This window comes from Aotus nancymaae, unplaced genomic scaffold, assembly GCF_030222135.1.
Source record: "Aotus nancymaae isolate 86718 unplaced genomic scaffold, 86718_ANA_hifiasm-v0.15.2.pri h1tg000010l, whole genome shotgun sequence".
NCBI lineage: Eukaryota > Metazoa > Chordata > Mammalia > Primates > Aotidae > Aotus > Aotus nancymaae.
Genome location: NW_026988421.1, coordinates 32,280,929 through 32,308,268, shown reverse-complemented (window position 1 = coordinate 32,308,268; position 27,340 = coordinate 32,280,929). Strand labels below are relative to the sequence as shown.

At 53.5% G+C, this 27,340-nt stretch overlaps 1 protein-coding gene across 2 annotated transcripts; it reads right to left on the bottom strand.

Annotated features, from left to right (window-relative positions):
* Nucleotides 1-6: 6 nt before the first annotated feature.
* Nucleotides 7-19,693, bottom strand: LOXL4 (lysyl oxidase like 4). 2 transcript variants are annotated; one of them, XM_012439627.2, is made up of 15 exons: nucleotides 19,606-19,693; nucleotides 15,521-15,835; nucleotides 14,814-14,992; nucleotides 13,717-13,922; nucleotides 12,201-12,239; nucleotides 11,785-12,004; nucleotides 10,309-10,492; nucleotides 10,019-10,173; nucleotides 9,146-9,313; nucleotides 7,903-8,065; nucleotides 5,901-6,144; nucleotides 4,682-4,797; nucleotides 3,886-4,022; nucleotides 3,388-3,499; nucleotides 7-1,333 (listed from the first exon to the last, which is right to left on the bottom strand). In XM_012439627.2, the coding sequence occupies exons 2-15, from the start codon at nucleotides 15,801-15,803 to the stop codon at nucleotides 1,263-1,265; spliced, it is 2,277 nt and encodes a 758-aa protein (XP_012295050.2). In that variant the 5' UTR covers nucleotides 15,804-15,835; nucleotides 19,606-19,693; the 3' UTR covers nucleotides 7-1,262. The 2 variants fall into 2 exon arrangements, with proteins under 2 accessions (XP_012295050.2, XP_012295051.2); XM_012439628.2 differs by lacking the exon at nucleotides 19,606-19,693 and adding an exon at nucleotides 16,234-16,532.
* Between the last annotated feature and the right edge of the window lie 7,647 nt (nucleotides 19,694-27,340).

The following is a 27,340-nucleotide window of genomic DNA, read 5'->3' as shown; positions in this document are numbered from 1 at the left end:
TTTGTAGCAGTCCATAATGAGCAACCTTTATTGGCATTAGGTTGTTAGTCCTGTAAGGATCATCACCTAAGTGTGTCTCAGTGGAGAAAAGATCAAGAATCATGTCAAGAAGACCATGGGGTTTTATTCTCCTTGAGCGAGAACAAGTCGCAGCCCCATCAGACAGGAATGGTGGCCTTTCCCAGGTTCCGTCCTTAACTAAATTGACTATTCCTCCTTCTGATTTCTCCATGGTCTTCTGTCTCCTCGCTCTGCCAAATTTGTCTTCATACCTCTATAGGGATGAGTGGCTTGTTTGACTGATGTTCCTTCCATGGCAAAAATTTATTGAATGCAAAGTTCACTTTAAACACTTGGTTGAGACTGGAAGCTTAGACCAATCCTGAGATACATGTGATCCTGAGAGAGATCAGACTGCCTGCCAGGTAAATGTTGCATATTTTTTCCTTAGCAGAGGCCCTGGCAGGGGCTGGGGTGCATGTTACCTCAGCAGTCTTTCTGCTTGGCTTACTCTTGCTGCTCTGTAGGAAGGCCGTATCTGGCCATTTCTGTGAAACTTGCCCCTTCTCAAGCACTCAGTAACTGGTGGTGTTGGCCCATCAGGCAATAAGGGGATGCCCAAGGTCTACGCTTCTAAGGATAGCAGAATCACCCATGTGTGTGGTTGGATAAAGTTAAGAACACTAAAGAACAGACTGTTAGCAGAGTGTGAGAGGTGAGTTCTAAATAACAGATGAAGAAAGGATTGGATCCACCAGCTTCTCTGCCAGTTGTGATTTTGATACAAGTTGTGTTGCTTTGAGCTCCTAGTAGAGAGCTAACACCACCAGCTGTGTAGAGCTCCTAGTAGAGAGCTAACGCTACCAGCGGTGTATTTTGGTCCTCTGTCTATACTCCTCCAAGACATCTGCAAAGCACCACTTAGATGGGGCCATAGTCTATCCCTAAGGAACTGAGAGCTCCAGGATCTCTGTGGTAAGATTCAGGGTTGACTGGGTGTCCTTATAGAAGAGCTCAGCTGAGCAAAGCCTGGAGGCCATCTTCCATAGGCCACAGGCCCTTAGGGGACAGGCCCAGAGCCATCCTGAGGGAGCAGTACCATCTGGATTGGTGATCTTGCCATCAAAGGCTTCCTGAGCAGGTTCTTTGTGCCCCTTGGCACTGGCCCTTTTCCTCTGAGTTGGGACTCTGTGAAGGTCATGGCTCCAATAAGCTGAGGTATCTGGTGTATCGGCAGCAGATAGGAGTGCGCAGTGATGGCTTCAGATGAGGTTGTTCCTGAGACGCTGTTCCTGCTCCAGGGAAAGTTCTGCATTGGCTGGGTACGAATTCCCTGTAGGCCAAAGGAAAGCAGGTAAATAGCCAACCTTACCACAGTCTCATCCCTTCCCTGACAACTTCACATAGATCCACTCTGCCCAGCTCATCCTTTATCTCAAGTCAGTCATGTCATGGGCACAGTCATTCTATAGAAATAGGCCTGGGACAGATGCATGGTTTCAGGGACATCAGGAAGAACAGGTTATTGAATGGAAAGGGTTGTGCTGGTTATTCTCCTTTGCCCTCTCCCCAGTTTCATTCTCTGCCTTTTTTTTTTTTTCTCTGTGCCCTGGGAAGCTGACCCCTGGCGATCACATCACTCTGGCTCCTTTGTCCTCTGTTTTTGGTTGAGTTGGGTCAATGGAAAGCAACAGCAGAAGGTCAGAGGGTGGAAGGAGAGAGGCTGGATATTCCTTCCCCTATGCTGGCCCTGTGGTTCTGACAGTGGTGGTCTATGATTCTGCTCCAGCTAGGTTCACCCTCCTTCATGTCTCTGGCTTGCACCTGGCTGCAAAACAGCCCTTGCCCTGCTTCAAACCCAAAGCAGATAACGGTTTTCTATTTTCTCTATCCTTGATGTCTCAACACCCCTTGTTTCCTTTTAAATAGTCCTTTCATTAAATAACCTCAGACTCTCACCAAGTGTGCCTTCTGTTTCCTGCAGGGACCCTGTTGGGTCTCTGACTAGCAAGAGGACCAGCAGGACTGTATTGTTTCTTGCCCCTGTCATGGTCTGGGAAGACTTGCAGCCTGGTTCCAGCATTATGGAGGATCTGCTGTCTCCATGTACATAGCCTTGGATTCCAGACTCAATATCCCTGTTTCATTTAAATGGCAGCACAATCTACTCAGCCACACGAATTCAAAACCTTAGACTATTCTTCCTCTTCTCACTGTTGTCCATCTGTTGCCATAGTTATTTTTTGAAAACCTAAATGATCTTTTGCTTCTTTGACTGAAATTTGTCAATAGTTCCCAGAAGCCCACAGGATAAAGTCCATTCTCTTAGAACTATCATAACCCTCCCTGCAACGAGGTCTAGTACTTAGTAGGTTTGACGTATACAGTCCCGTTTTACAAAACAGAAAACTCAGGTCCTGATACCCTCACTGTCCTCCAGCTAGAAAGTGGTACTGGATTCAGGACCCAGTGACGCCTTCTGAAGCCCAGTCCTCTGCTCTTTCTCCTCCCATCTTTGACTTTGGCCTTTCCTTCAAAACTCAGCTCAAATACCACTTCTGTGAAGCTTCTGCTAGCCCCCAGCTGGTTGCTTTCTGTCTGTGCTTGCTCAGCATTCAGTCCACATGTTAGTAGTTCTGGGGCTATTTGCATGTGTGCATACCCTACCTCACACTTAGGTTCCCAGTGTCTGGGGCACAGTGTTCAACACAGCAGTAAGCCTTAGTAAATATTGGTGGACTGAATGAACAACTCTGCCCCATCCCACTGCACATATGCAATTACGGGTGTGAATGTACATCTCACAGCAAATACAGGCATTTTTAAGCCTTGAAGATTGAGGGAGTCTTTACTGACAAGTAGAACAGCCCGTCTTCTCTGCCCCTACTAGTTCATCATCCCACTAGTTCATGATCCTTCCTTTGACTGACACTACCAATCCTGTAAGTGGCCTGGTTTTCCATGGTCCCCTTCTTGCAAGCAGTGATCACAGCTGGAGACAGCAACACAGAGCGAGGGGACTTCTACTTTTGCCTGTGGGGACCGTAACTTTAACCCTAACTTCTATATGAAAGAGAAAAATCCTGACATGGCTTGAGGTGACAGAAAGATTCTAGGACAGATTGGAAACTGAGTTTACAAGCACAGAGCCTTAGGTGCAAATAGGGATATAGAGGATGTAGTTACTGGGTGAAGCCAATGGTCTGACCAGTTCTAGAAGTCTGCCTTGTAAGATGTCAAAGGAAATGCATCTGTGTTCCATCCCTAGCCTTTTACACACCACACACATACAAGTCACACATTGGGGTGTGGGAGCAGAGGGTACATTTACAGTCTCCCATCTCCCTGAGCCTATACATGGCTGATGCCACAGTGGCTCGGAGTTACCTGTTTGGCAGTTGTGCAGCCAGACCCGGTGCCCATCATACTTGCAGCGGCACTGCATCATATTGTTGGAGAAATCTGACTCTGCCACCTCATAGTGGGGGTTCACAATCACCTGGAGTGAAAGAGGGAACAACTGAAAATGGGTGGTTTGGTTTCTGAGTGACTATGGCTGTGATAATCCCTTACATGTGTTTCTATTTGCTTCATTAATTCTTACAGTTACCCAGGAGGTAGGCACTGGTGTCCCCATTTTTACAGATAGGGACTGAGAAGTCCCACCTGAGAAACTGATTTATCCAACGTTCACTGACTCAGGACTCAGACCCAGGTTCTTTGGATCCTGCTTGAGTGTTACTTCCCTAATAGCACAGCTCCTTCAAGTGACAGGCCTGTCGGAAACCCTATATGGGAAACACTCTTCCTTCGTTTGCCCTCAGGGAAAGTTTTGGAACATCTGGAGGAAATTGGGCTCTGTGGGGGAATCCCCCGCCTCCTTACCTGGAAGATGTAGTTCCCGGGGCCCACGTCTGTGATATCCACCCACTGGCAATCAATGTCGTGCCGGTAGGTGTCCCAGCAGCCTACAGTCACTCCCTGTTCCCCAAAGTTGGCACATGCGTAGCGCCGCTGCAGTCCTGTAAGGAAGGGGCCAGTTTTTGAGGCAGGACCTAGCACTCTTCTAAGTCTTTTTATTTGTTTTACCAGTTCAGTGTCATCATGCCCAGTTCACAGATTAAGGACCTGAGGTTCAGTTAAATAACTTGGCTGAGTGTCAGAGCTAGAATCCTGCCTTGAATCCAGCACCAGAGCAAACCACATTTGTGGCAAAGATATTAGTTTGACTTCTCCAGTGGAAATCCTTGTTGAACTAGGAACTGTAGTTGGAAGATTCCAACCCTCTTGTGCTAGTTTATTTGTGTATCCACGTATCCATCCCTCCAACCCTCTAAAGACCCAGTGTTTACCATGCAGTACCTAACGGTTAGGACTGCAGGTATGCAGACAGGAATTAGACAATGCTTGCCCTTGGAGAGCTCAGCAGAGATAGGACAGGTCTGCAGCTCTTCTCCAAGACAGGAAAAGCTGAGTGTTTTAAAAGAGGAACACTGTGCATGGGGAATTCAGAGGAAGTAAAAACCTCCTGCGTAAGAAATTGCCTTGAATGCTGACTTTTCAAGCCAGGGTCTCCAGGTGCCTTGGGCTGCTGAACAGGGCAGAGAGGAGCCTGATTGCAAAGGAGCTGAAGAACATAGTAAGAGGAGATGCTGATAGGCGCTGACAGGAAACCACATACCTGTGGGGCAGTTTGTGTCCTCTAGACAGAAGCTGGCCTTGTGCCCCTCAGCCACCTTGGAGCCATTGAGAGTGAGGAGGTCATAGTGGGTGAAGACCTCAATGCTGTGGTAATGCCTGCAGAAGGGGTACAGCTGTCATTGCAGCAGCAACAGGAGAGGGTCCTCTCTGGAGGGGCTGGTAGGGAACACAGGCACTAGGCCGCATCATTACCCTGAGAGGAAAGTTGTAATAGTAGGGCAGTACCCTTCTCCCTCCCAAACCCGAGATTAGTGTGACCCACAGCCTACTTTGCTGGTACTCCTGCCAGGCAGCAAGCACAGCTGCCCCGGTCACCTAGCGTCTCAACCCAGGCGAGAAGCAGAAGCCCTGCCGTGGTCGCCTCCAGGAGGCTGGTGCCTGACAGCAAGGCCTGAACTGAAGTGGGGGTGGGGGCACCAGGTCTATGAGCAGCCTAGCAGCTGAGCTGCTGGGAAGAGGGGCTTCCTGGGCTCCCTGTCAGCCTGGGGCCAAGTTGCTACCATTGTTTCCAGTCCAGTTATAATGACAGCTCTGTTCATGCTACAGGGAAGGGTGCTTATTATCTCAGGCGAGACCAAGTCCCAAAGTCATTGCCCATTCCTCTCAGCCATCCCCACCCATGGCTGTGTTCTGAAGAAGAAAAAAAATTCTGCCTTTGTCACAGGCATTGTCTCTCCGTCTCTCTGGTCTGGAAGCTCCTGATAGGAAAGAATGTTCATTGTCCCTTTTTTAGTACCAGTCTGTTGATGCTGTTCTTTGAGGGCTTTGCTTTGCTGCTTAAGGAACCAGCGAGCTTTTCCTGCAGAGCCAGCACCCTGGATAGGATGTCTATTTTGGGCCTCCAGGTTTCTGGAAGTCCCTACTTTACCTGGCTTCTGAAGACAAGGCTTATGTATGATCCAACATTGGAAAAGTGTCAGATACCATTCTAACAGAACAACTCTGCTGGCGGTGACGCCTCTATGGGACGTTGCTGTGGGAAACAGACCCCATGAGCACCATCGACATAGTGAAGGCAAGAGTGATGGAGGGGCAGGTGGACGCTGCGTTCCTCACTGCCTCTTGCAGGCAAAGCCAGCAAGGAGAGTGCACACCCTTCCCAGGAAAGCTTGCCTGTGGCCAGGGAAGGGCCACACTGCTCTCTGGACCCTGCGTTTTGTTCTTAACTCTCTAGTACCAAGGCATGGGCAGGCTCTAACCTGTGGCACTGGTGCCAAACCCAACTCTCGCGTCCGGCCTTTGGACGAAAGTCAGTCCGGCCCAGGTTGTAGATCTGTGTGGAGAAGCGCAATAGGCGCCGGTATCCATAGGGCCAGTCCATGTGATCCGCAGACTTGGAGAGGCAGTTCTCTTCGTGGGCACAATACAGCTGGCTGAGCGGGCGGTCCTCCAAGTAGGCTGTCTCCTGCACTAGCTGGGTGTTCATCACCAGGTCTGGAGCACCTGGGGCAGCAGAGGGCATGGCAGTGACTCAAAGTGTAGAAAGGCAGCCAGGCTTAGTCTCCAGCATGGAGAGCAGGCTTGCCCCCCAGATTAAACCCTCTGGGAGGACCCCACAAAAGAAGGGCAGCTTAAGAGTCAGGAGATCTGAGTTCTAATAACAATTAAAGGAAGTCTATCACCTAAACCTCGGAGGCAGCTTCAGTGTCATGGTTTTGGAGCCAGACCACCTGGGTTCATTCTTGGCTTACTTTCTGACTGCATAATTCACTGGCTCTATGACCGCTTACCCTTTTTGTCTCTCATTTTCATCATCTGTAAGCTGAAGATAATGGTGATATTAATGTGATGACACCTGTAACATGCTTAGACCATCATCTGGCCCACAGTAAAAAGGTGGTGGAAGTAAGCTAGTATTTCTTATGTAAAATGCTTTTAAGCCTGTAAAGTATGTTTATGTAGCTTAGCTCATATAATCCTTTCAGAAAGCTCTGCTGATATCTACATTGGATACTTTGCCTGTACTGTCACTAGAAATCACTATCACTAAAGTAGTCCTGGGCGGAAGCAAGGCCCTGCCACACCGCTGACCACAGCATGCATGCCACCTGGGCAGGCCGGCTGCAGCTTGCCTCAGGCTGGAGCCAGCTGCACCTGGCAGTTGACCATGTGGGGTCCTGTGGTGTATATTGGAGAGAGCCAGGAAGTGCCCACTGACAAACAGAGTTTCTTAAGAAGGCAAGCTTTCAGAGAATGAGAAGAGAAAGTAAAGGAAAGAAAGAAATGTGAAAAGAAGAGGGGAAAAACAGGTGGTGACAGAGGCTGCAGGTTGGCTAGCTGTGCCCAGCGGTCGTGAAGCATCAAATGTGTTCAAGAAGACAGCTGCCACTGTAGGCAGTGGGGCAGGGAAGGGTACGAAGTTCCCAGGAAGAGGAGTTGAGTGGGGAGCAGGGAGGCCTTGGTGCTGGGGAGGTCCACTCTGATGCCCCATCCCTGCAGGGGAGGGGTCTGATGGATGGGCCCAATGTGGAGGGTGCCTGGACCGAGAGGAAGCCAAGAGCTCACGGACGAAGGTTAAGGATGTCTTGGTGTTGCAATTTGGCCAAGAAGAAGGTCAAGTGGCCACTTGGGTTGATGCTGTCTGTAGCCTTTGGACTGGATATAGTCCATCTTGGCACCGACCTGGTTGGGAGATGTCAAACAGAGATGCTGCTGCCCTAAGAATCTGGGTTTGTGGGGCAGAGCATTGCCACAAGTGGCCTTGTCCCAAAGCCTTTTGGGTAAACCCCTCAGCTCAGGAAGAGAACACAGCTGGGCCTTGGCCCTGGGTGTGTTCACATTTGTATGTGCTCTACAACAGCTTTCAAACAGCTTTTCTGAATACACACCACATAAGAAATACATTTTATGCTGTAACCCAGTACACACATAGTTCCAGGAAGAAACGGCCCTTACTGTTTTCTGTCCTGCTTCATTTTTTGAAACTGTTGGTCATAACCCCAAACTTGAAAAATGCTGTTCTATGTCCTGTGCTTTCACACGTTCTCAGTGTTCTTTCTCACAGTAACTCCATGAGGTGGGCAGGGTCTGGATCCTGATGTGACGGGTGATTTGGCCACCCAGCTGGGAAATGGCAGAGCTGGTACTTCCATTCCCCCATGTTGGCTGCTGGCCATGGACCTGGGACCCGCATGCAGGGCCCTCCCTGAGGGGGAGCACAGGCCTACCCGTCCCCAGCCCTGTGAGCCCTCCGTCACTCACTGTCCATGCAGGAGACTCCAGCCAAGAAGCGCCCATCGCCGTGGGAGCAGTGCACTGGCCCGTGCCTCTGGCACTGCTGCAGGGCCAGCTCTGTGCCTAAGCAGCGCACCCCGCTCATCACCACCTCTTGGGCTCTCTGCATCCCCGACCAGTACCAGGTTTCCTAAGAAAACAGCCAGCATCACCCAGTCAGCATGCCTTTTGAGTCACCACTCCCATCTGAGGTGTGGCCCCAGTCATTCCACCCCCACCAGGTTGTGTCCAGTGTGAGCCGGAAAACGTTTAGTGATGAGAACCCATATTCCCTGGGGCAGTCCATGGCACATCTGGACCCTTCTAATATTAGAAATACCTTCCACATAATAGAGGTAAAAATCCACTAGCTGTGGCTTCCAGTACTGGCCCTACACCCCTCCCTTTTCCAGATGGCAGCCCTCTGCTCTGAAGAGGAGGGTCCTGTTCCCCGCCCCTCTGCCCGGCTGCTGTGCTCCCATTTCCCCAGCGGCTCCTCAAGCAGCCCAGATTGTCGGTTTTGTTCAGCGGTGAGCCCATCCGTGTTGCGCAGCAGCCAGTCTGGTGCAGTAACAGGTTTCTCTGTCATCACACCCACATTCTCTTGATTTTGTTTTCTTGATAGAATTTAGATCTGTCCACTTACTTCCCCTGGGCTGCCTGGTCCAGTCCACACTTCTCACCTGGGCTACTTACAACAGCCTCCTGAGTATGTTTCCCTGCATTCGTGTTAGTCTCCACCCAACCGTTTTCCAAACAGCAAAGGAAGAAATCTTTAAAAAATGTGGACTGCAGGCTTTGAGTGATTTTGCCCCTGCCTGCTCTGCCCTCACGCTTGACAGCACTCTCTTTTGATTGCCACACTACAACCCCTGGCCCTGATTTCCTCAGCGGAGTCAAGCTTTCTCTGGCCACAGGGCATTTGCATAAGCTGTTCATTCCTCCTCCACCTTGTCTGACAGGCTTCTCATCTTTCCTGCAGACACAGCTGTGTCCTCATTGACCATTTCATTAATGACTGCCACCTTCACTTGACTGGATGGTCTGAGGCAAAGGCTGTGTCTTCTTGTTTAACAGGCTGTTCCCAACACCCAGGATCGTGTCAGCTCATAGTTTCCCTCAGTAATGAATTGCCGAATGGGTAAAGAGGCAGCAGCTTTAGCACAGGAAGTTTTGGGCCCCAGTCCAGGAGGGTAAGAGGTCATATAGAAGAAACAAGACAGGGACCTACCTTGTGGGCATGGATGGCAAAACCCAGGCCAAGCTGTCGGCAGGCCACCATGGCTTCGGTGAGCCCCCAGTTTTCACTGCACACAGTCCCCCAGCGAGGGACCCCGTTCACCTCCACCTGCACCTCCAACAGCCCCTCCTCGGGGATGCGCCCACCAGCCAAGCGCACCTGCAATGGCGAGGGGTGTGTGAGGAGTGGGGCAGCCTTCCAGGGAAGAGCTCGGGGCTGCGAGCCGGGAGAGCCACCCAGGACAGCTCACTGTGTCGCCCTGGACAGACCGCCCCCTCTCTGTAAGGTGGTCTTTCTGCACTGGTCTTTCTCTGTAAGGTGAGGACAGTGTCACAGGTAGTCTCTCATGTCCCTGCCTGCTGGAGAAATCTGACTCAAAGTGCCTGGACTGGGGACTTCTGCTCTGGCGCTTGCCCTCCACCATTAACGACAACTGGCAATTGCAAAGGGCTTTCATGTCCCTCAACTCATTCACAGTGACCCCCTGAGAGCGTGAACCCCGTTTTACAGTGAGTGGCCCCAGAGACTTGCTTACAGTCCACGTTAGCACTGACACTTGCACCCGAGCATCCCACACAGCCTCCCTTGTGCCGACAGCCCTGCAGCCCTCTCTCCCAGGCACCTTTCCCAGCGTTACAGGGGACTCGAGGGGTATGGGAGAGCACCACCTGCAGAGTCCCTGTGACCTCTGACGTTTCGGAGGGGCTGCAGCCAGACTGGCGCTAAGGGACGGTAGACTGGTGCCCAAAGCAGAGGCGCTGATCACTTCTCCCAGACCTCTCCCGCTAGCTCCATGTGGTGTCCTGGGGGCTCTCCAGGGCTTCCCAGCCCCCAGCCCGAGGCCATGCTCAGACGCACACTCACCTGGTTCTGAAAGCCCATGTTAGGGACGTTGCACCTTACAGCAGCATCATTCTCATGTTGACAGCCATTCTGGGACCCTTCCAGGGCTGCACAGTCACTCAAGGTCCGCTCATATCCCCTGCAGCGCACCTCGCTCAGGTGGATGGGCCCTAGCCCTAGATAGGGAGAGAGGTGCTGTGTGCAAGGCTCCCTCTCCACAACCCTGCACTGGTGGCTTCCTCTCCACCTTCAAGACATGGACCAGTGGCATATCCAGGCCTTCTCACCCCTCCGCAGGCCGCCTCACTCACCTTGGCCCAGCCGGGCCCCGAAGAGGGCCTCATGAGCAGAGCCAAAGCCAAGCTGACGGCACACGACGCTGGCAGAGATGAGGTTCCACCTGTGGTCGCAGACTGTGCCCCACTGGCGGTTCACGAGCACTTCCACCCTGCCCTCGCCCAGCCGGGCCCCAGAGCGCAGGCGCACCCTCAGCTCCTGCCAGGGAAATCTGCGTCAGGGAGGGCTGCCAGACGGGGCTCCTTCAAGCTCCATGGCATTGACCAGGGCCAAGGATGGGGAGTTCCAGTCCTGCCTCTGATTTCCCATAGCTGTCACTTTGAATAAGCTGTTTCTCTTCACCTCCATTTCTTCAATGACCACTCACCACCACAGCCTCATCAAGGAGGCCATCTCAGTGCGGCGCTGAGCTGACTGTGCCACCTCACAAGGCCATCTCAATGTGGCACTGAGCTGTCTGTGCCACCTCGCGAGGCCATCTCAGTGTGGCACTGAGGCGCCTGTACCACCTCACGAGGCCATCTCAGTGCGGCACTGAGCTGACTGTACCACCTCACGAGGCCATCTCAGTGTGGCGCTGAGGCACCTGTACCACCTCACGAGGCCATCTCAGTGCGGCACTGAGGTGCCTGTACCACCTCACGAGGCCATCTGAGTGCGGCGCTGAGCTGACCGTGCCACCTCACGAGGCCTGAGGCGCCTGTACCACCTCACGAGGCCGTCTCAGTGCGGCGCCGAGCTGACCGTGCCACCTCACGAGGCCATCTCAGTGCGGCGCCGAGCTGACCGTGCCACCTCACGAGGCCATCTCAGTGCGGCGCCGAGCTGACCGTGCCACCTCACGAGGCCATCTCAGTGCGGCGCCGAGCTGACCGTGCCACCTCACGAGGCCATCTCAGTGCGGCGCCGAGCTGACCGTGCCACCTCACGAGGCCATCTCAGTGCGGCGCCGAGCTGACCGTGCCACCTCACGAGGCCATCTCAGTGCGGCGCCGAGCTGACCGTGCCACCTCACGAGGCCATCTCAGTGCGGCGCCGAGCTGACCGTGCCACCTCACGAGGCCATCTCAGTGCGGCGCCGAGCTGACCGTGCCACCTCACGAGGCCATCTCAGTGCGGCGCCGAGCTGTCCGTGCCACCTCACGAGGCCATCTCAGTGCGGCGCTGAGCTGACCGTGCCACCTCACGAGCACTTGCTCATCAAAGGACCAGGCTCAGGTTCAATACTGGCCCTCAGTGGAATGTAGTTGGGATTTAATTACTGTTTTTATGGTCGCCTTCTATTCAAGGCGGTGATGTCAGCTTTCCATTTATGGTAGGGCTATAAATGATCCCTTTTAATACATTCCAAGGTTCTACAGTTCTGTGATTCACTCTCCTCCTCCCAGTCTGATTCCTCTCTCCTGCGTGTCCTGGACCTTCCCCCAGCCCCCACCAGGCAGGGTCCCACCTGTGCCTCCAGGCTGGGGTGCAGGGTCCCTGGGGCTCACCTCTGCCTGGGACCCTTTGCGTTGTGGCTTTGCCTTCTGTGGGCGGAAGTGAGGCCCTGCCACACAGCTGACCACAGCGTGCATGCCACCTGGGCAGGCTGGCTGCAGCTTGCCCCGAGCTGGAGCCACCTGCACCTGGCAGTTGGCTATGTGGGGCTCTGTCCCCAGGCAGGTGACCTGGTGGATCCAGAAGGAGTTCTTATTCGTCAGGCTCTTCAGCCTAGAGGACAGGGAGACTGAGGGTGGAGGAGGGGCTGAGGGAAGAGCTTCAGGACTAAGGGAGGCCAAGGTGGAGAGGAGGGCAGGGGAGGGGATGAGAGGGGATAGGAGGGGAAGGAGAGGGAGGGCAGGGGAGGGGAAGGAGGCCCTTCATGCCACACCCCTTTGCCTCCTCCCCCTAGGGTGCCGCTCCTCACCTAGACTTAGGGTCCCTCATCTTCAGATCCCAGAGTTTCCTGTTATGGGAGAAAACAGGAGGTGGAAGGGGCATGGAAGTCCCACCCCCATCACCTGGTTTCTCATAGTTGTCCTTAAGTTTGCACAGGACTTTACAGTTTGTAAACTTGTTCACAAATCTTAATTCTGAGCTTCACCGCAGCCCTGATGGGTGGCCATCTCACAAATAATAATTTTACAAGGAAGGCGAGCAGGGTCCCTCACCCAGTCCTATAGTGGGGACAGGCGGCTCAGGCTTGCCCTCTCCCAAGTCCAGAGGAAGGGGAGCATTTAGGAGTGCCCAAGAGAAGAGGCCCTTGGGGACAGGTGGGAGGTGAAGGCTTTGCTGGTGGGGGTGGCCCACCCAGAGACACCCAGGCTATCATCAGCCCTGCCCTCTTCATGGGTGGCAGGTGAGTCAGCGAGACCCAGGTGTGCAATTACCAGGCAGGGGGAGTCGGGCCGCATCCCAAGATCCCCAAGGATGCAGCCTCGGTCTGACCACCACGCCTGTTTCCTCAGGACGGGGGTCCTCTAAGTCAGACACAAGGACACTGCAACGAGGGCCTTCTAACCCCTAAGGGAAGCAGGATCAAAACTGATGGGGTGGACGAGGCAGATGACTCAGACGTCCTGCAGGAGATTTCTCCCTTGATGAGAAACACGCAAGTCTTCCCCAACACGGATCTGGCAGAACTGTGACTGGCTGTCGTTTACTTGCTGATGCAATCAGCTGTGACAGTTCAGCCATGGTTCCGACAGAATATTTTTACGTCTCCTCTCTCCAGGCCCCCCACCCCACGCCTTGCTTACACGCAGCCCAGTCACGGCCTGGCTTGGATCACAGCTGAGGATATTCAGGAGGGAAGAGTTGGGATGTTCACAGTGGAATGGAGGATGGAGGCCCAGAGGCCCTCCCCAGAGCCCCACCACCAGTCACTGGCTGAGCTGAGGCCAGAACAGTTTGCTTAAACTGTGTGGGTGTCGCTGAAAGTATTTGCAGGAAAGTCTAGTTTTTTAACCAGGGACACCTGGTTTTATGTTCGGTTGTTTTCACTGAGGGGGGCCTTCTGTACCTAGTCAGTTCTGTTTACATAATTCGAAAGTGCAGTGTTTATTTTCTGACTGTTTCTAGGTATTTCCCAGGATCCTGAAGGTCCTCCTCATTCACTTTCCTGTTTATTATTCCGAGGCACCCATGAAGCAGGAAATCCAGGCACATTCCTCAGTAGGGCCTGTTTTCCCTCCCCCAATCCCAACACCTGCTGGATGTCCTGCCAGCCACCACCACCGTCAATCAGTCCCCGCTGAACTCTGCAAGGTTCCACGTGCCACACACATCGCACACTCACCTGTGTACACGCTCACTTGCCCCTCACACGAGTCCACGCTCAGGCTCATGCACACACCCTACATCGAGTGCACGCACGAGCACACACACTCAGCCCCTGCCCACAACCCTGCCTCCGGTGGGCCCTATGCCAGCCGCCCTCCTACCTGTAGTAGTGGCTGTCGACAGGCACCTCGCTGGGGAAGCCCAGCATCCCGCACACCACTCTGCTGTTGTTCATGGTCCAGCCCTGGTCACACACTTGCCGCCAGTGGCCCTCATAGTTCACCTCCACGGCTCCCTCCATCACAGGGCTGTGCTTCTTGGCACTGGCAAGGATGGGCTTGAGCCGCACCTCCTCCAGCCGCCGACCCTGCAGGGTGCACAGTCACCTGGGGACCTTGGGACTCCTGCTCCTCCAGTTAGTTCGCTGCGGATCTTTGTGCAGGAAGACCAAGGCTTGGAGCTCTTAGAGACCATCCCACCCAGCCCCGTCATTGAACAGGCCAGGAAACAAGCCCAGAGAGGGGGAGGCATAGTAAGTGCACAGCAGAACCTCAGCTTGTCTAAGCCCTTTTCCTCAGTTCCTCGACTTTGTCAAACTAGAGGGAACTAGGCAGATCTGGCCTTCTCTGGGATCAGGACAGGACCCCTTGGAATTTGGGAGGCTTTTGTTGGGCATGGAGGGGCCTTCTCCATGCCACCCTGGGAGAGCTGAGATTGGCACAGACCAGCTGCTTGTGGCCATGGGAGGATCCTTTGGCCCACAAGACCCCCAACCCTAGCCCTGGGATGACTCGGACCAGTATGGAGCCCCCATCACAGCACGCTGCATTCAGTGGCCACGGCCGGCTGTGCTGAGGCTGGAGGCTGCCTGGCAGCAGAGCCCTGCCCTGCCCGCTCCTGTTGTTTGGCTTGGGCTGTTTTTAGCTCAGGGTTGTTTGTGCTGAGAAGAGGCGGCAATTGTTGCCAGGCCTCGTGGATGAGGGAGCCCCTTACCCCACTGCTGTCTCCCTTATGGGAGCAGCTTCTGTGTTTCCCAGTGGGTTCAGCTCTGGTCCTCTGGTCCTCTGGCCTGCCTCAGGCTGGGGCCCTCTCTCTACGCACCTGCTGCAGGCACACTCAGGGGTCGGGGCCCCGGGGAGGCTGCTCAGTGCAAGTCGCCCCCTTTCCCCTCGCTTCTCCTCCAGGCTCATCCTCTGGGAGGTTCTCTGTCTTCTGACCCTGCCCTTGGCTAAGACCAGGGCCTGAACAGCCTCCTCACCTGGGGCGCAAGGGCATTGGAGACAGTTTCAGAAACGTAGCCACGATGGCGCCGGGGGTGGCATATCACCCCTACGTCTTCTGAGTGACTGCAGTCATTGACACCCCAGCCATTAGACCCGCACTGGTCCAAGGAGCTCTCCGTGCCCACACAGCGCACATTGTCCAGCCAGATGGGTCCTGTGGAGTGGGGGTAATGCTCAAAGATGGCACAGAGAGGCAGGTCACAGGCTCTGCCTCCTGCATGCGACGCCACACTTATCAAGTCACCTCTTCCAAACCCTGGGAGAAAGTAGCAGGGAGGAGGAAGGTTGGGTCTCCTGGGGAATTAGTATCTATAACCCTGCCTGCAACCTCCTTTGGGCACTGGGTCTTACAGAATCTATTTTTGGAAAATGCCAGGTAGCTGTAGGCATCAGACCCACCTGTTTGCCCATGTGTTCATTCATTCTCTAAGCACTAACTGTGTGCCAATTGCTATGTTCAAGGAACTTAGAGTTTCGTGGTGGTGACAGTGGTGGCCTCATTACAAGAGAGAATGGGAGAGTGGGAGCAGGGGCCGCATGCAGCTGGGGCACTCAGGAAATGCCTTGTGGAGGAGGTCACGTGAGCAGGGTATTAAAGGATGGGTGGGCGTCAGTGAGCCCAGCCTGAGAGAAGACTGTTACCATCTCCTTGCCATCCCGCTGGGTGGCACCAGTCACTCACCCTTGCCTTGGCCATACTTGGCACTGTGGGCCCAGGTCACGGCAGCATCGAAGCCCAGCTGGCGGCAAGCCACTGTGGCCTCCTGGATAGCAAAGTTGTCATCACACACGGTGCCCCACTGGCCCTGGTGCAGCACCTCCAGGCGGCCCTCCTCTGGCCTGCTCTCTGGGCCCACCAGCCGGAGCTTGGTGGTGCCCAGTGACTGTGGCCTGCTGGGAGAGGGCTGGCCTAACAGCAGTGGCAGCAGGAACAGGGAGAGAGTGGCTGCTGGGGACCTCGCCATGGTGACTTCAAGAGCAGCTGAGGCCAAGATACCTGAGGAATGAGTGAACATGACAGTGATCACCACCTCTACCCAGACCTCAGGTCTCTTCAGCAATTTTGGCAGTTGCTGGCAAGACAAAGGATAGAAGGCTCCCCCGTCAAGTGTGTGTGTGCATGCGCGCGCAAGTACGTGCATGAACACATAGTGGCATTAATTGAGTCTGGGCCAGGTTAGCTGATTTGGTTCAAATCCCCCCCACTTACTCGCCATGTGACCTTGAGGCAGTTTAAGCTTAACCTCACTGAGTCTCAGTCTCCTCATCTGTAAAATGAGGATAGTAATCTCTATCTCACAGTGTTGTTGAGGGTTAAATAACACACTGTATGGAAAGTGCTTAGTAAAGTCCCAGTGCTTGGTGAGTACACAATAAACAGCAGCTTTTATATACCTAAGGTCTTATGTGCTGGTAGACGAGGTGGTCCACCCTTTAGGTCATGCAGGATAATCCAAGGTGCCTTCAGGTCAAGAATATCTACCCCAGGGGCACTGCCACCACCTTTTGATGTTCCTAGCGCCCTAATCAAATGTGTGAAATGCCGCCTTCACCCCAGAAGGCACCTGGAAGGCTGGAGCAGGAAGGGTTATTAGGGGCATCGAGGACTCTACTACTCATTGGCTGCATGGCTTGGCAAGTCTCTTCAGCTCTCTAGGTCCTGACTCTATTTCTAAAGAGAGGAGATGGAACCACTTGTCATCTGATCCATCCTGCAGCTTGGATGGCCTATGAGAGCCTCCAGTCCATCTAGGTGTATGATTCTTTCAGATTCAATACACATTTTTGGAATACTTGCTTCAGGCCAGCCATAGGCCAGGTGCTGGGCCACAGAAATGAAGACACCAGACACCCTCCCTACCCTCATAAAGCTCAGGGAAAAAGAATTAGGGAAGACTTTCAAAGAAGGAACACTTAACCTGAGCCTTATTGGACAAGTAAGAGTTCTCCTGGGTGAGAAAAGGGGCATTCCAGGTAGATGAGAATGAGCAAAGAGGGAAAGAGGTGAGTTTGTGCAAGAGCAGGAAGCGCACTTCTCTTACCCCCAGACTACAGTATGGGGGCTTGGAAGGGAAAGAGATGGAGGAACGGGCTGGGCCCACTGACGAAGGGCCTTGTGTACCACGCAGAGGGTTTGCCTTCATCCTGCAGGAAGCAAGGAGCCGGGGGAAGGTTTCAGGCAGTGAATAGAGAGAAGGCCCTGGCAGTAAGCAGATGATTTTTGGGTCCTTAGAGAGGGGATGAGGGGCTAGGGGCAGGTCCTCTCCCCTTCACTCATCAGCCTTGGTCCTGGGACCAGCAGGTGAAGAAGGGCATAGAGGAGAGAGTCAGCTGGTTAGGGCTGTCAGAGACCTCTGGAGCCACCAATGCTGAAGCTCCTCCACCCTGAGGCTCTGCTGCCGATGGGAGCTGAAGCTGACCTGGAACAGTGGATGGAGAGGGCAGGCTAAGAAAGCTGGTTCTGTTGAGACCTGCCTCTTCTACGGCCATGGCTCCTTTTGGGGAATCATGCAGCTCATCTGCCTGAGAGGGGAGGGTCTCACAGGCCCCTGCCACTCCCACTTCCATGGATGGCTTCTGGCCCACTCCCTCTTAACGGCCTTGGCCAGCAGCGCTGGGTGGAGTGGGCCTCTAAAAGTGCACTAGACAAGTTCTGTGAATGAAGCTCCATGGGAGTGGGGATGTGTTGTGTCCCCAGTGCCCAAAATAGTGTCAAATATATAGGTGGCACTCATTCATATCTGTGGATGCATGGATGGGAGGTGGCAGCACAGGGCTTGGGAGCACAGGCTGAGTGTCAGACTGCCTGGGTTCAAATCCTGCCTCCACCAGATCTTGGGCAAGTGATTTAGTTTCTTGCTGCCTCAGTGTCTCCCTCTGTAATGTGGGGATAATAATAGCAACTACCTCATAGTATGTTTATATTAAATGAAGAAATATTAGACCCTTAGAAGAGCAAGACTTCAGTAACAATGAACTATTATTATTATTATTGTTATTTTGAGATGGATTTTCGCTCTTGTCACCCAGGCTGGAGTGCAATGGCACGATCTCAGCTTGCTGCAACCTTTGCCTCTTGGGTTCAAGTGATTATCCTGCCTCAGCTTCTCAAGTAGCTGGGATTACAGGCATGCGCCAACATGCCCAGCTAATTTCTTTGTATTTTTAGTAGAGACGGGATTTCACCATGTCGATCAGGCTAGTCTTGAACTCCTGACCTCAGGTGATTTGCCCGCCTTGGCCTCCCAAAGTGCTGGGATTACAGGCATGAACCACCATACCCAGCCAACAATGAACTATTATTAGCAGCTACTGAAACAGCTACGATAGAACCATTGGTCTCAATTGGTCCCTCCGTCTTTCTGTACAAAGAAGGAAATGGAGGTCATGTCCGATCTCAACTGTGAGTCCTTCGTACTCTTCTTTGCAGCCTTCTCTAGATTTGCCCCTTCTCCCTCCACCCACACTAGAGCCCAGATGCTCCCCTCTCCATTCCTTGAGGCTGTGCAGGGGCCTTCCCATTCTCACCTCTGCAGTCTCCCTGACCCCTCCCATGCTGAAACAGCTGTGCATCCTCCCTCAGAGAAGGAGGCAGCCTCGAAAGTGGTGGTTCCTTTTCCACGTGAAGGAGAAGGGGACAGGGGAGGGAAGGAAGGTGGAGGAGGAAGGGAGGGAAGTGAGGATAATAATCATACATTTAAATATACCCATTAAATACTTATCTCCATTTTACAGATGAGAAGGTCCAGGGAAGTCAAGTAACTTGCCCGCCCAGGATTCAAACCCAGGCAGCCTGCTAGATGCCAGGCTCTCAAAACCACCGAGAATGGATGTTGGAAGAGGGGGAGGAGGAAAGGAAGGCAGGGAACCAACTGAAATTCCACCCTGTTGCCGGTGGATTTATGACCCAGGCCGTGGTGTGAGGGCACCGGGCAGGGTGCTCTTCACTGAATGCCACACAGTTCCAAGACCCTGCCAGCTTGAGGCACAGAGGCACCTGCTCCAGGTGTGCCAGGAGATGCTGGGACCTGGCCTGACCTGGCACAGGTAGGGAGGGCTGGAAGACAGCAAATGCCCAAGAGTATTCAAGAGAGAGCATGGGGGGTGCCGTCCTGAGGGTGCAGCAACTTTGGGATCGCACCCCCCTTCTCTGCAGTTGGGCAGCTCTTCTCAGCAGCCTCCTCAGCCCTGTGGCCTCCCCGGGGTAACTGACTCTGTGACCTGAAGCAGTACCAACAAATGGTCTCTGAGCTCTGCCTGTCCAGGCAAGAAAGTTGGGGCTTGAAGTCTTCTGGCCCCCTTCCCTTCCGTGTTTCTGTCACACGCCGACCCCCCAATATAATCAGATCTGATCTGGATAGTTGGACAGCCCAGATCAGCCCTGGCTCTTTGTCCCCCAAGTCTTAAGTGTGACATCTGAACCCGCCTTACCCCTTCCCTGTCTCCTCCCTGGGAGAAGGCAGAGCAATGGTTACACACGGCGTGTACACAAACAAGACACGCAGGCACCCTCCCGAGGCCTGGGCGCACCACCCAGGGCGGGCCTTGGGCCAAGCTCCCCAACGTGGCCACTTGTCCAATTGGAAGCAGGTTGGTGAGCGACTGGAGGGCCGGGCTAAGGGTCCATGGGACCCCCAACTCCCCCCCAGGCCCAGCCTCCAGGAACCCTCAGAGGCCTGCAGACCCACAAAGAGAGAGAATGACAGACGGGACAGCAAGAGGCAGACGCAGGGCCAGGGGCCAGGGCCAGGCCAGGCGGGGGCTCACCAACTGGAGCGCGGACGGTCCGGGGCTGAGCGGTCGCCTTGGCGGAGCAGAGCTAACGGGCTCCCTCCCCGGGCGCCCTGGGGCCTTTTTATTCGCTTGCCGCCCGCTGCCCCCCAGCCCCCAGCTGACCGCGGAGGAGGCCCCGCAGGCCCCGCCCCGGGCGGGCCTGGAGTCCGCGGGCGCCCCGCCCGGCCTTCAGCGCGGCGCCCCCGTCGGGACACGGGCCAGGGGGCGGGGGCGCTCTGCCTCAGCCGGCGGCCCGGGAAGTCCCGGGGGCGGAAGCCGCGGGGGCAGGGGGAGCGGAGCTCCCGGGAAAGGGCGGCGCGGGGACCGCAGCGGCTTTTGCAGGAAGGGCCACGGCGGCCACGGGAGTCCCTCTCCCAGGCGCAGTGTTTTCCCTTTTGCCAAACGAGATCATGACGCCCACCTAGAGTCCCAGTCCGCGAGTCCCGGTGGGTGCCAGGGCCCCGGCACAGAGCCCTTCGCGCGGGCGCGCCAGGCTGTCACAGGGGCCAAACCGCACGAGCTCGGTTACTTAGGACAAGGTGGACTCCCTTTGGGGAGGCCGGGGCTCAGTGCAGAGAGGTCGAGGTGGCGCCGTACAGTGGTGCTCTCCTGCAGAAACAGGCGGGTCCCCCGAGGTTTACGGATTACCGCCTCCGCGCCGGTGTGAAGCTCTGCTGCCCATTGTGCAGTTGGGAACACTGAGGCTCAGGTGACATAACTTGCTCCTGCAGGCAATCAACAGGGACTGGGAGAATCCAACTCCTCCACGACGCCCCTTACAGAGCTGAATGATGCAGTCCTGGCCCTTGTCGGGCTCAGGGGACAGAAGGTTAGTGCAGGGGGCAGGGACTGTGAAGTTAAAGAATGTGGACATAGCTGACCGCGAGGACTCCCATCAGCTGAACTGAGTGCCCCAGTCCCAGCCCCGGTTTCTTTCCCCTAGACCTGGTCCTGCCCTGAGTCTCAATGACCCCATCTGTAAAATGGGCAGAAGCTTCCAGCCTCCCCTTCTCCTCCCTAGGCCCAGAGCTGCCCAGCCTGGTTCCCCTCTTGCCTCCACCTTGCCTGAATGTCTTTCCAAAGCTTCATTCATCCCACAGGCCTTTATTGATTTTCTCCTACATGCTAGACAGGGTGCTGGAGTGCTAGACGCTGGGAGGGGGCCTTCCCGGGCTGGTGTGGGAGGCAGATGTGCAAATAAACCCTGTTAGGTGAAGTGTGATAGAGCTAGGATGTCAAGATGGACCTTTTCGATTTTGGGTGACAGCCAGGTCAAACTGACCCTGCTGCCAGGGACCTGCCATCCACTCCTGGCCACTCATGTCCAAGATGTCCCCCCAGTGCCCCTGCACCACCCCAGCTGGGCCCAAAACATTCCCTGTGATGAATCAACAGGAAAAAATGCTCCCAGCCTCCGGTCAGTGGCAGCAGCCCAGCTCCTCCCCCAGGGACAATGAGGCAGCTGTGGGCCTGGGTGCCAGGTATGCCTAAGCCCCCTCCTAGGACCTAGCCACCTCTCATGCTGAGCCAGGAGCAACACAGAGGGTTCAGAAACGTGGGCTCTGCCTGCTGCCAGTCACTCACCAGGCCTGGCTGCCCAGAACTAAAAATACCCTGAAGCATAAGGGCTGGCAGAGAATAGAGACCAGGGAATGAATGGATATTGCCCGGAAGTCCTTTAATTTGCATGACTCTGGGCAGAGGTCAAGGCTGGGGAGCACTGGAGGTGGGGATCTCTACCGGTGTGTGCTGTGACCCCCAACCTTGAGAAGTGAGGGGCTCTGGTCCCAGCCTCAGCCCATGGCGTACTAGCAGTGAGATTTCCTTGACTGAGTCGTCCTCTCCTCATCCTTAAATGTGATTGCTGTAGGAGTCAGATGGGACCACTGGATTCATCTCCATCAGCTTTGATTTGATTGAGAATACTCTCTTCTTCCTGCCTGCCTGGTTATGCTCACCGGGCCTCAGCCCGGCGCCTGTGACCCTCTCTGCACTCTTTTTACGATAGTCTGTGCCTACCTTAACTCTGGCCCCCTCCCCTGAGCTTCTTATTTATCTCTAAACCCAGATCCTGTCACGGGGCTTGGCACATAGCAGGTACTCCAGAAGTGTTCACAGACGTGTGTGCCCGTTTCTGGTCCCCAAGGAGATACAAGTGAGCCAGATGTGATTCCTGTCTTGTCCTCCAGGAATTTGCTGAATGGTGGAGGAGACAGAGCCACAGTCAACCATCAGGATAAGGCATTGTCGCCATTATCATCATCATGGCTGGCTGGGGTCAAAAACCCATGGACAATGCTTTCCTTGCCTCCTGTTTACCAACAATGACACTGGGACACAGAGGGGTTAAGTGACTTGGTCAACATCACACACTTGTAATCTGCCGAGGGGAGCAAGTGGTCAATGACAGCGAAAGCACAGGGCTGTGTGGGTGCTGAGCAGGGAAGTCTGAGGGTTGAAGACTTCCCGGAAGAAGTGCCTTGAAAGGGTGGATCTGATACACTGGGTAGAGAGGTGGGAAAGTGAGGTGGTTGGGAATAACGCTCTACCGTGCCATGGAAGCCGTGAAGCACTGCGCAGGTGTCGAGTTACCGCAGCTCCCCACATCCCTCAACCAGTACCCAGGGACTTTGTTGTGTAAGCATCACCTCTCCCTGCCTCCACCTAGCATGAATCTCTTCCCCAGAGGGTGCTTCTCGACCCTCCCTTCCTGCCTAACTCAGAGTCTATACTTCCCTCCCAAGTGGGAAGGCCAGAATCTCCTGCAGAAAGTGGTGGCCTCCAGGGTGCACCTGGGTGAAGCTGGTAGTGAACCTGGTGGAGTGTCCAGTGCCCATGCCTGCTGGCAAGCTTCCTCCTTAGCAGCCTTCAGGATTCAGTTCTAGCCTCTCCTCCTCTGTGACTCAGTATGGAGGAAACTGTACAGTTTTGAAACTGGGCAACCTGAGTTCCAGTTCTGCTTCTGAATTGTGTGGCCTCGAGTGAGTCATTTCACTGAACCTGAAGTACTGCCTCCTGCATCTGTTTGTCCTGCCGTAGCATTCCTGCCCCCTCTGACATTCAGTGCTGTGGCAACAGCCCACCAAGTGCTCTCACTTTTCCCTGCATCTCACTGTTCCTGATGTCAGTCTTTCTGAAGAGTTGTCTTGCTCTAGCTCAGGAATCTTGAAGAATCACTACTGCCCACAGGAGAGGAGGAATCTCCTGTTGCCTCTACTCACTTCATTTTCCATATTCTACCTACCCTTCAGGCCTAACTCATATCCCAACTCCTCCACAATTTCTCCCACGAAAACTTGCATGAATGCTCTCAAAGTAGAAGATGCTGGAAGTGTCACGGAGCCAAGCCTGGGTGCACACTCAAGAGGAAGGGCTAGAAGCGGGCTCCGCCTCCTGGGCAAAGAATTCCAAGAGCATGGGTTTGGAAACCGAGTGGAAGCTCATTGCTTTGTGATGAGGGTATAATTGACAAGGGCCACAGTGATGCCCTCTAGAGCAGGAGGACCAGACCAGGGACCCTTGCTGGGATCTAAGGGCACGCGGAAGTGGGATTGTGTGTATGTGTGTATAGGGCAACGGGGAGGATGCGACATGAAGGTGGGACTGTGGCTCAGAGGTGGGCCCTGGGGGAGAGTGAGGGGGACACCCAGTCACTCAGCCTCCTTAGGATCACACGCAATGCTCCGTGGCTGGAGGGGAGGAGAGGAGAGGATGTCCCCAGTGCGGGGTGAGGGGCAAGGGGAGAGGAAGGCAGAGGTGTTTGGTCTGGGCTCAGGTCGAAGATGCTGGCAGGAAGAGGGTTGAAGAGGGAGCAGCCCAGCCAGGTTACCTTGAGAGAGCTGTGGGCCACCTGAGCAAGGGCCTTAGCTTGGCAGGTCGGAGGGGCCGCTGCAGCCTTCTGAAACGGTTGGAGTAGGGGTGGGATTTGGTTAGAGTCGGGCTACAGGAAGCTTAATCCTTCCGGGTACTGTCCCAAGCCGGTATTTAACGCTTCACAGTCATACCTTTCTGCAGGAGGTGTGGGGGGAACAGGCACTGATACAGGGGTTGGGGTGAGGGGACAGGGAGGAGTTTAATAAGCTATAAGCTGCTAAAAGGCAGAGAATAGGACTCAGATTCTCCACTTCCACCTCCAGGAATCCCGCACAAATGCCCTGAATTCCCAGAGATGTTTGGACTCTGTAAGATGAATTGCTCAATGCGCATTTCTTCCCCAGAGTCTCTTTCTGCTCCTCAGGAAGACACATGCTGTCATCCCATTTCTCATTTGTAACTTCTTCTCGCCTGGGGAAGCTCAGTGTCCTGGCTCTCCTCCCCTCCCTCCTCCTCCTGTTCTTCCTCTTCCTCCTTCCTCCCCTCAGGACCTCTTCCTGGCCTGCTGCCTTCTCTGCCCTCTCTCCTTCCCTCCTCTACCCGCTCCCCACACACCCTCTTTAACTCACCTCCAAGCACTCTCCAGTTCCCTTAAGAATATCTCTGCCAATTTCCCTCTTCCCCCTCCACCCGATGGCACCTGCAGACCCCCGCTTTCTCTGTCTCGGCAGCTGGACACAGGCACAGTACCTGGATATGCTTCTATTCTGGTAAATTAAAGTCATAAGTTCTGGGGGGAAATTAGGCAGAATGAAGACTCAGTGCCACAGCCACGCAGCCCCCGAGGTCCCTTCAGGAGGTCATGCAAGTCTGCACCGACCTTCTCATCTGCCGGTAATTGAACCCCTTTTTCCTCAAGCAACACCAGCCAAGTTAAATTAAAAGACATCTCTTATTCTATGCTGTTTTCCTGGGTCCTTTAAAGCGACTGGTGTAGTAACTGTGTTGCATCTTCCATGGCGGATGACATCAACAGGCCTTTGTGGGCTAGCCTGGGAACTTCGCAGGCTATAGTGTTCTCTTTGCAGGAGAACAGCGTTCTTCCTAGCCCAGGGTTTTGCCTCTTCTCAGCCCCTTTGGGAAGATCACTGACTATTTGGGGGCATAGCCAAAATGAATGCTAAGTGTTAGGAGCCACTCCCAACCCCAGATCCACTATTTGTGAATTATGTCTGGAATTAATTGAGATATTCTATGGGAAATAATTTCAGGAACAGAGGTATTGATTAAAGAGAGGTACACGTGAACTTAACACAGATATCTTCAGTCTTGTATTATCTTAGTTTTTCTTTTATTTTTTTATTATTATTATTATTTTTTTTTAGATGAAGTCTTGCTCTGTCGCCCAGGCTGTGATGCAGCAATGTGATCTCAGCTCACTGCAACCTTCGCCTCCCAGGTTCAAGCGATTCTCCTGCCGCAGCCTCTTGAGTAGCTGGGATTACAGGTGTACGCCACTGTGAAGGGCTAATTTTTGTATTTGTAGTAGAGACGGGGTTTCACCATGTTGGCCAGACTGGTCTCAAACTCCTGACCTCAAGTATTCCACCTGCCTCAACCTTCCAAAGTGCTGAGATTACAGACGTGAGCCACCATGCCTGGCCTGGTCTTGTATTATCTTGCATTTCAATTTGTTCATGTAGAGTTTTGTAAACATTTAAAAGACTCTTTGTTAGGCATTGGTTTTATCTATCAGCTAGAATGTGTGATCATTCAAGACTGGGACTGACAGATTCCAAAGGGTTAATTTTCATGTAACCAGCTCATCTTCAGCTTCCAGGAACTGGGAAAGGACAGCAAGGAACTGTCCTGGTGGGGAATTCCCTTGACCTGGCTTGGAGGGACAGAGAGGCAGGGGACCTGCCACAGAGGTCAAGGGAGATCCCTGGATCAAGCAGGACCTGAGTCAAGACCAGAGCCGGAGAGCCAGGAGTGAGCTGTAGAGACATTAGCATCAAAGGGTTATCAAAAACCAAGCCAGAAGTCAAGACCGAGGGTGGAGGGGAGAAGGGCAACAAGCCCCACCAGAAGCCAGGGCTGCGTCTGATGAGCCTGTTCAGATGCTGCCAGACAGAGCAGGAGGCAGGCGACCCCTACTTCTAGTCCAGTGGCTCTCAGAGTGTGGTCCTGGATCGGCAACATCAGCATGGCCCAGGACTGTGTTGGAAACGCCAGTTCTCAGGCCCCAGCACAAAGCCACTGAATCAGAAACCTGGTGGCGATGAGGCCAGCATCTGTGTTCTACCGTGTCCTCCAGATAATTCTAACGCCTGCTGCCATTTGAGAACCTCTTCTCTAGACCACACGTTTGGACAGTGTTTGGTCTGACAGTCTGGAGCCCTGCAGGTGCCGTTCTCCTTGGAGTCTCAGACCCATCTGGCAGGCAGGGGCCCTCTTGCATACTGAGGAACCTCCACTACCGATGTCAGGATGAATTTTGGGGAAGCACAGCCTTCTATATCCCAGTTATTTCCAAAGGGATGTCAACCTCTTCATGGTGGAGTGGGAGAGCCATGTCCTGCTAGAATTCTATCAGGATCTCCCTGTCCCCAAGGACCCCATCACTGTGGTGGTAGGAATTCCTTTTGTTGTCCTTAGGGGGCCCTGCCTGTGCTGGGTCAGGACGGGGAGGTCAGGCCAACATCTAGATTCTGATAGACTCTTCCTGCATGATGGGAATTTCCACATCTATTCAATGTCACAAAAGTCAGTCCCACTGTGAATATCAGACTGAAGTCTGAGATCTTCCTGGAAACCAGTTGGCCAAAAGTTGTCATTGATATGCAGGTCTGGGCAGGCAGAAGAGACCCCGGAGCTGTTACAAATGCCTTCTCCTTCTTCTTGGAGTTGGTTCTGGCTTTCACAGTTCACTGGAGTTGCAGGAATCTTCTTAGTCTTGAGCCATTCTGGATATATCCTTCTTCCTCATAGACCATTCTGAATACTTCTCTGTGGCCAAAAAAGAGTTAAATAGCTGCAAAAGTGTTGATTTGTTTACAAAAAACAACAACAACAAAAAAAAACCCTGCTTAGAAAGGACAAGAAAAGCTCCATTTCCTAGCCATTAACTGAAAACCGCTTTTCTTAGGACAGCTTGACCTCTAAAGTGTTGACTGACCCATCCGGAAAAAAATGTAGATAAATGATGCCTCTTTTTAACATTTCATACTAATAAACAAGGTGGGAGAGAAGGAATTTCACCAAGATATCAGCAGAAACATAACTTCGGAGGAGAAATAATTTCCTCTTCATTACCAATTAATGAGCACAAGCTTCTGCCCACCAGCACTCTGAATTGCTGTCACTGTGGTGAGGTGGTGTGATGGGAACTTGGGGTAACGCCTTAGGCCTCTGGCAAGGATTTGTGTATCAGAGCTAATAGGTGAATGTGTCTCATTCAAGGTGGGTGTGGTTCTGTGCTAAGTCTTGGGCATGGAGCCCTTGTATTTGTACAGAAAGCACTTTGCTAGGCACTACAGGGACACCAAGAGGGAAAGACGCAGTTCCTGCCCTCGGTGTAAGCCATGGCTTATGTTCATATTGCTATATGAATTATATAAACCAGTTAAATCTATTTGTATAGATGAGATCATTCATTCACTTGTTCATTCAGCACATATTTATTGAGCACCCATGATTTATGTAGCCACTTTGAGGGGCTAGAAAGGTCAACATAACCCAAGTTTCTCAGGATCCAGGACAGTGCTGGGGTCACACTAGTGATAATGGTCATATTTTCCAGGTTCTCGTCTCTACTATTCAGAGAGCACTTCCAGCACCATGCCACCCCCCTACGCTCTGCTCTAATCAAATTCTCATTCAGTTTGCAGCTACGAGTTTTCAAGGGTGGCCAACA

What these genes read in the sequence shown, in the direction of transcription:
- LOXL4 (XM_012439627.2), bottom strand. Translation starts at nt 15,803, where the DNA reads ATGGCGAGGTCCCCAGCAGCCACTCTCTCCCTGTTCCTGCTGCCACTG. An exon ending in TTGCCATCCATGCCCACAAG is followed by an intron (nt 8,066 to 9,145) that starts GTAGGTCCCTGT and finishes CTGTTTTCTTAG; the next exon opens with GAAACCTGGTACTGGTCGGG. An exon ending in GCTGCACAACTGCCAAACAG is followed by an intron (nt 1,334 to 3,387) that starts GTAACTCCGAGC and finishes TTTGGCCTACAG; the next exon opens with GGAATTCGTACCCAGCCAAT.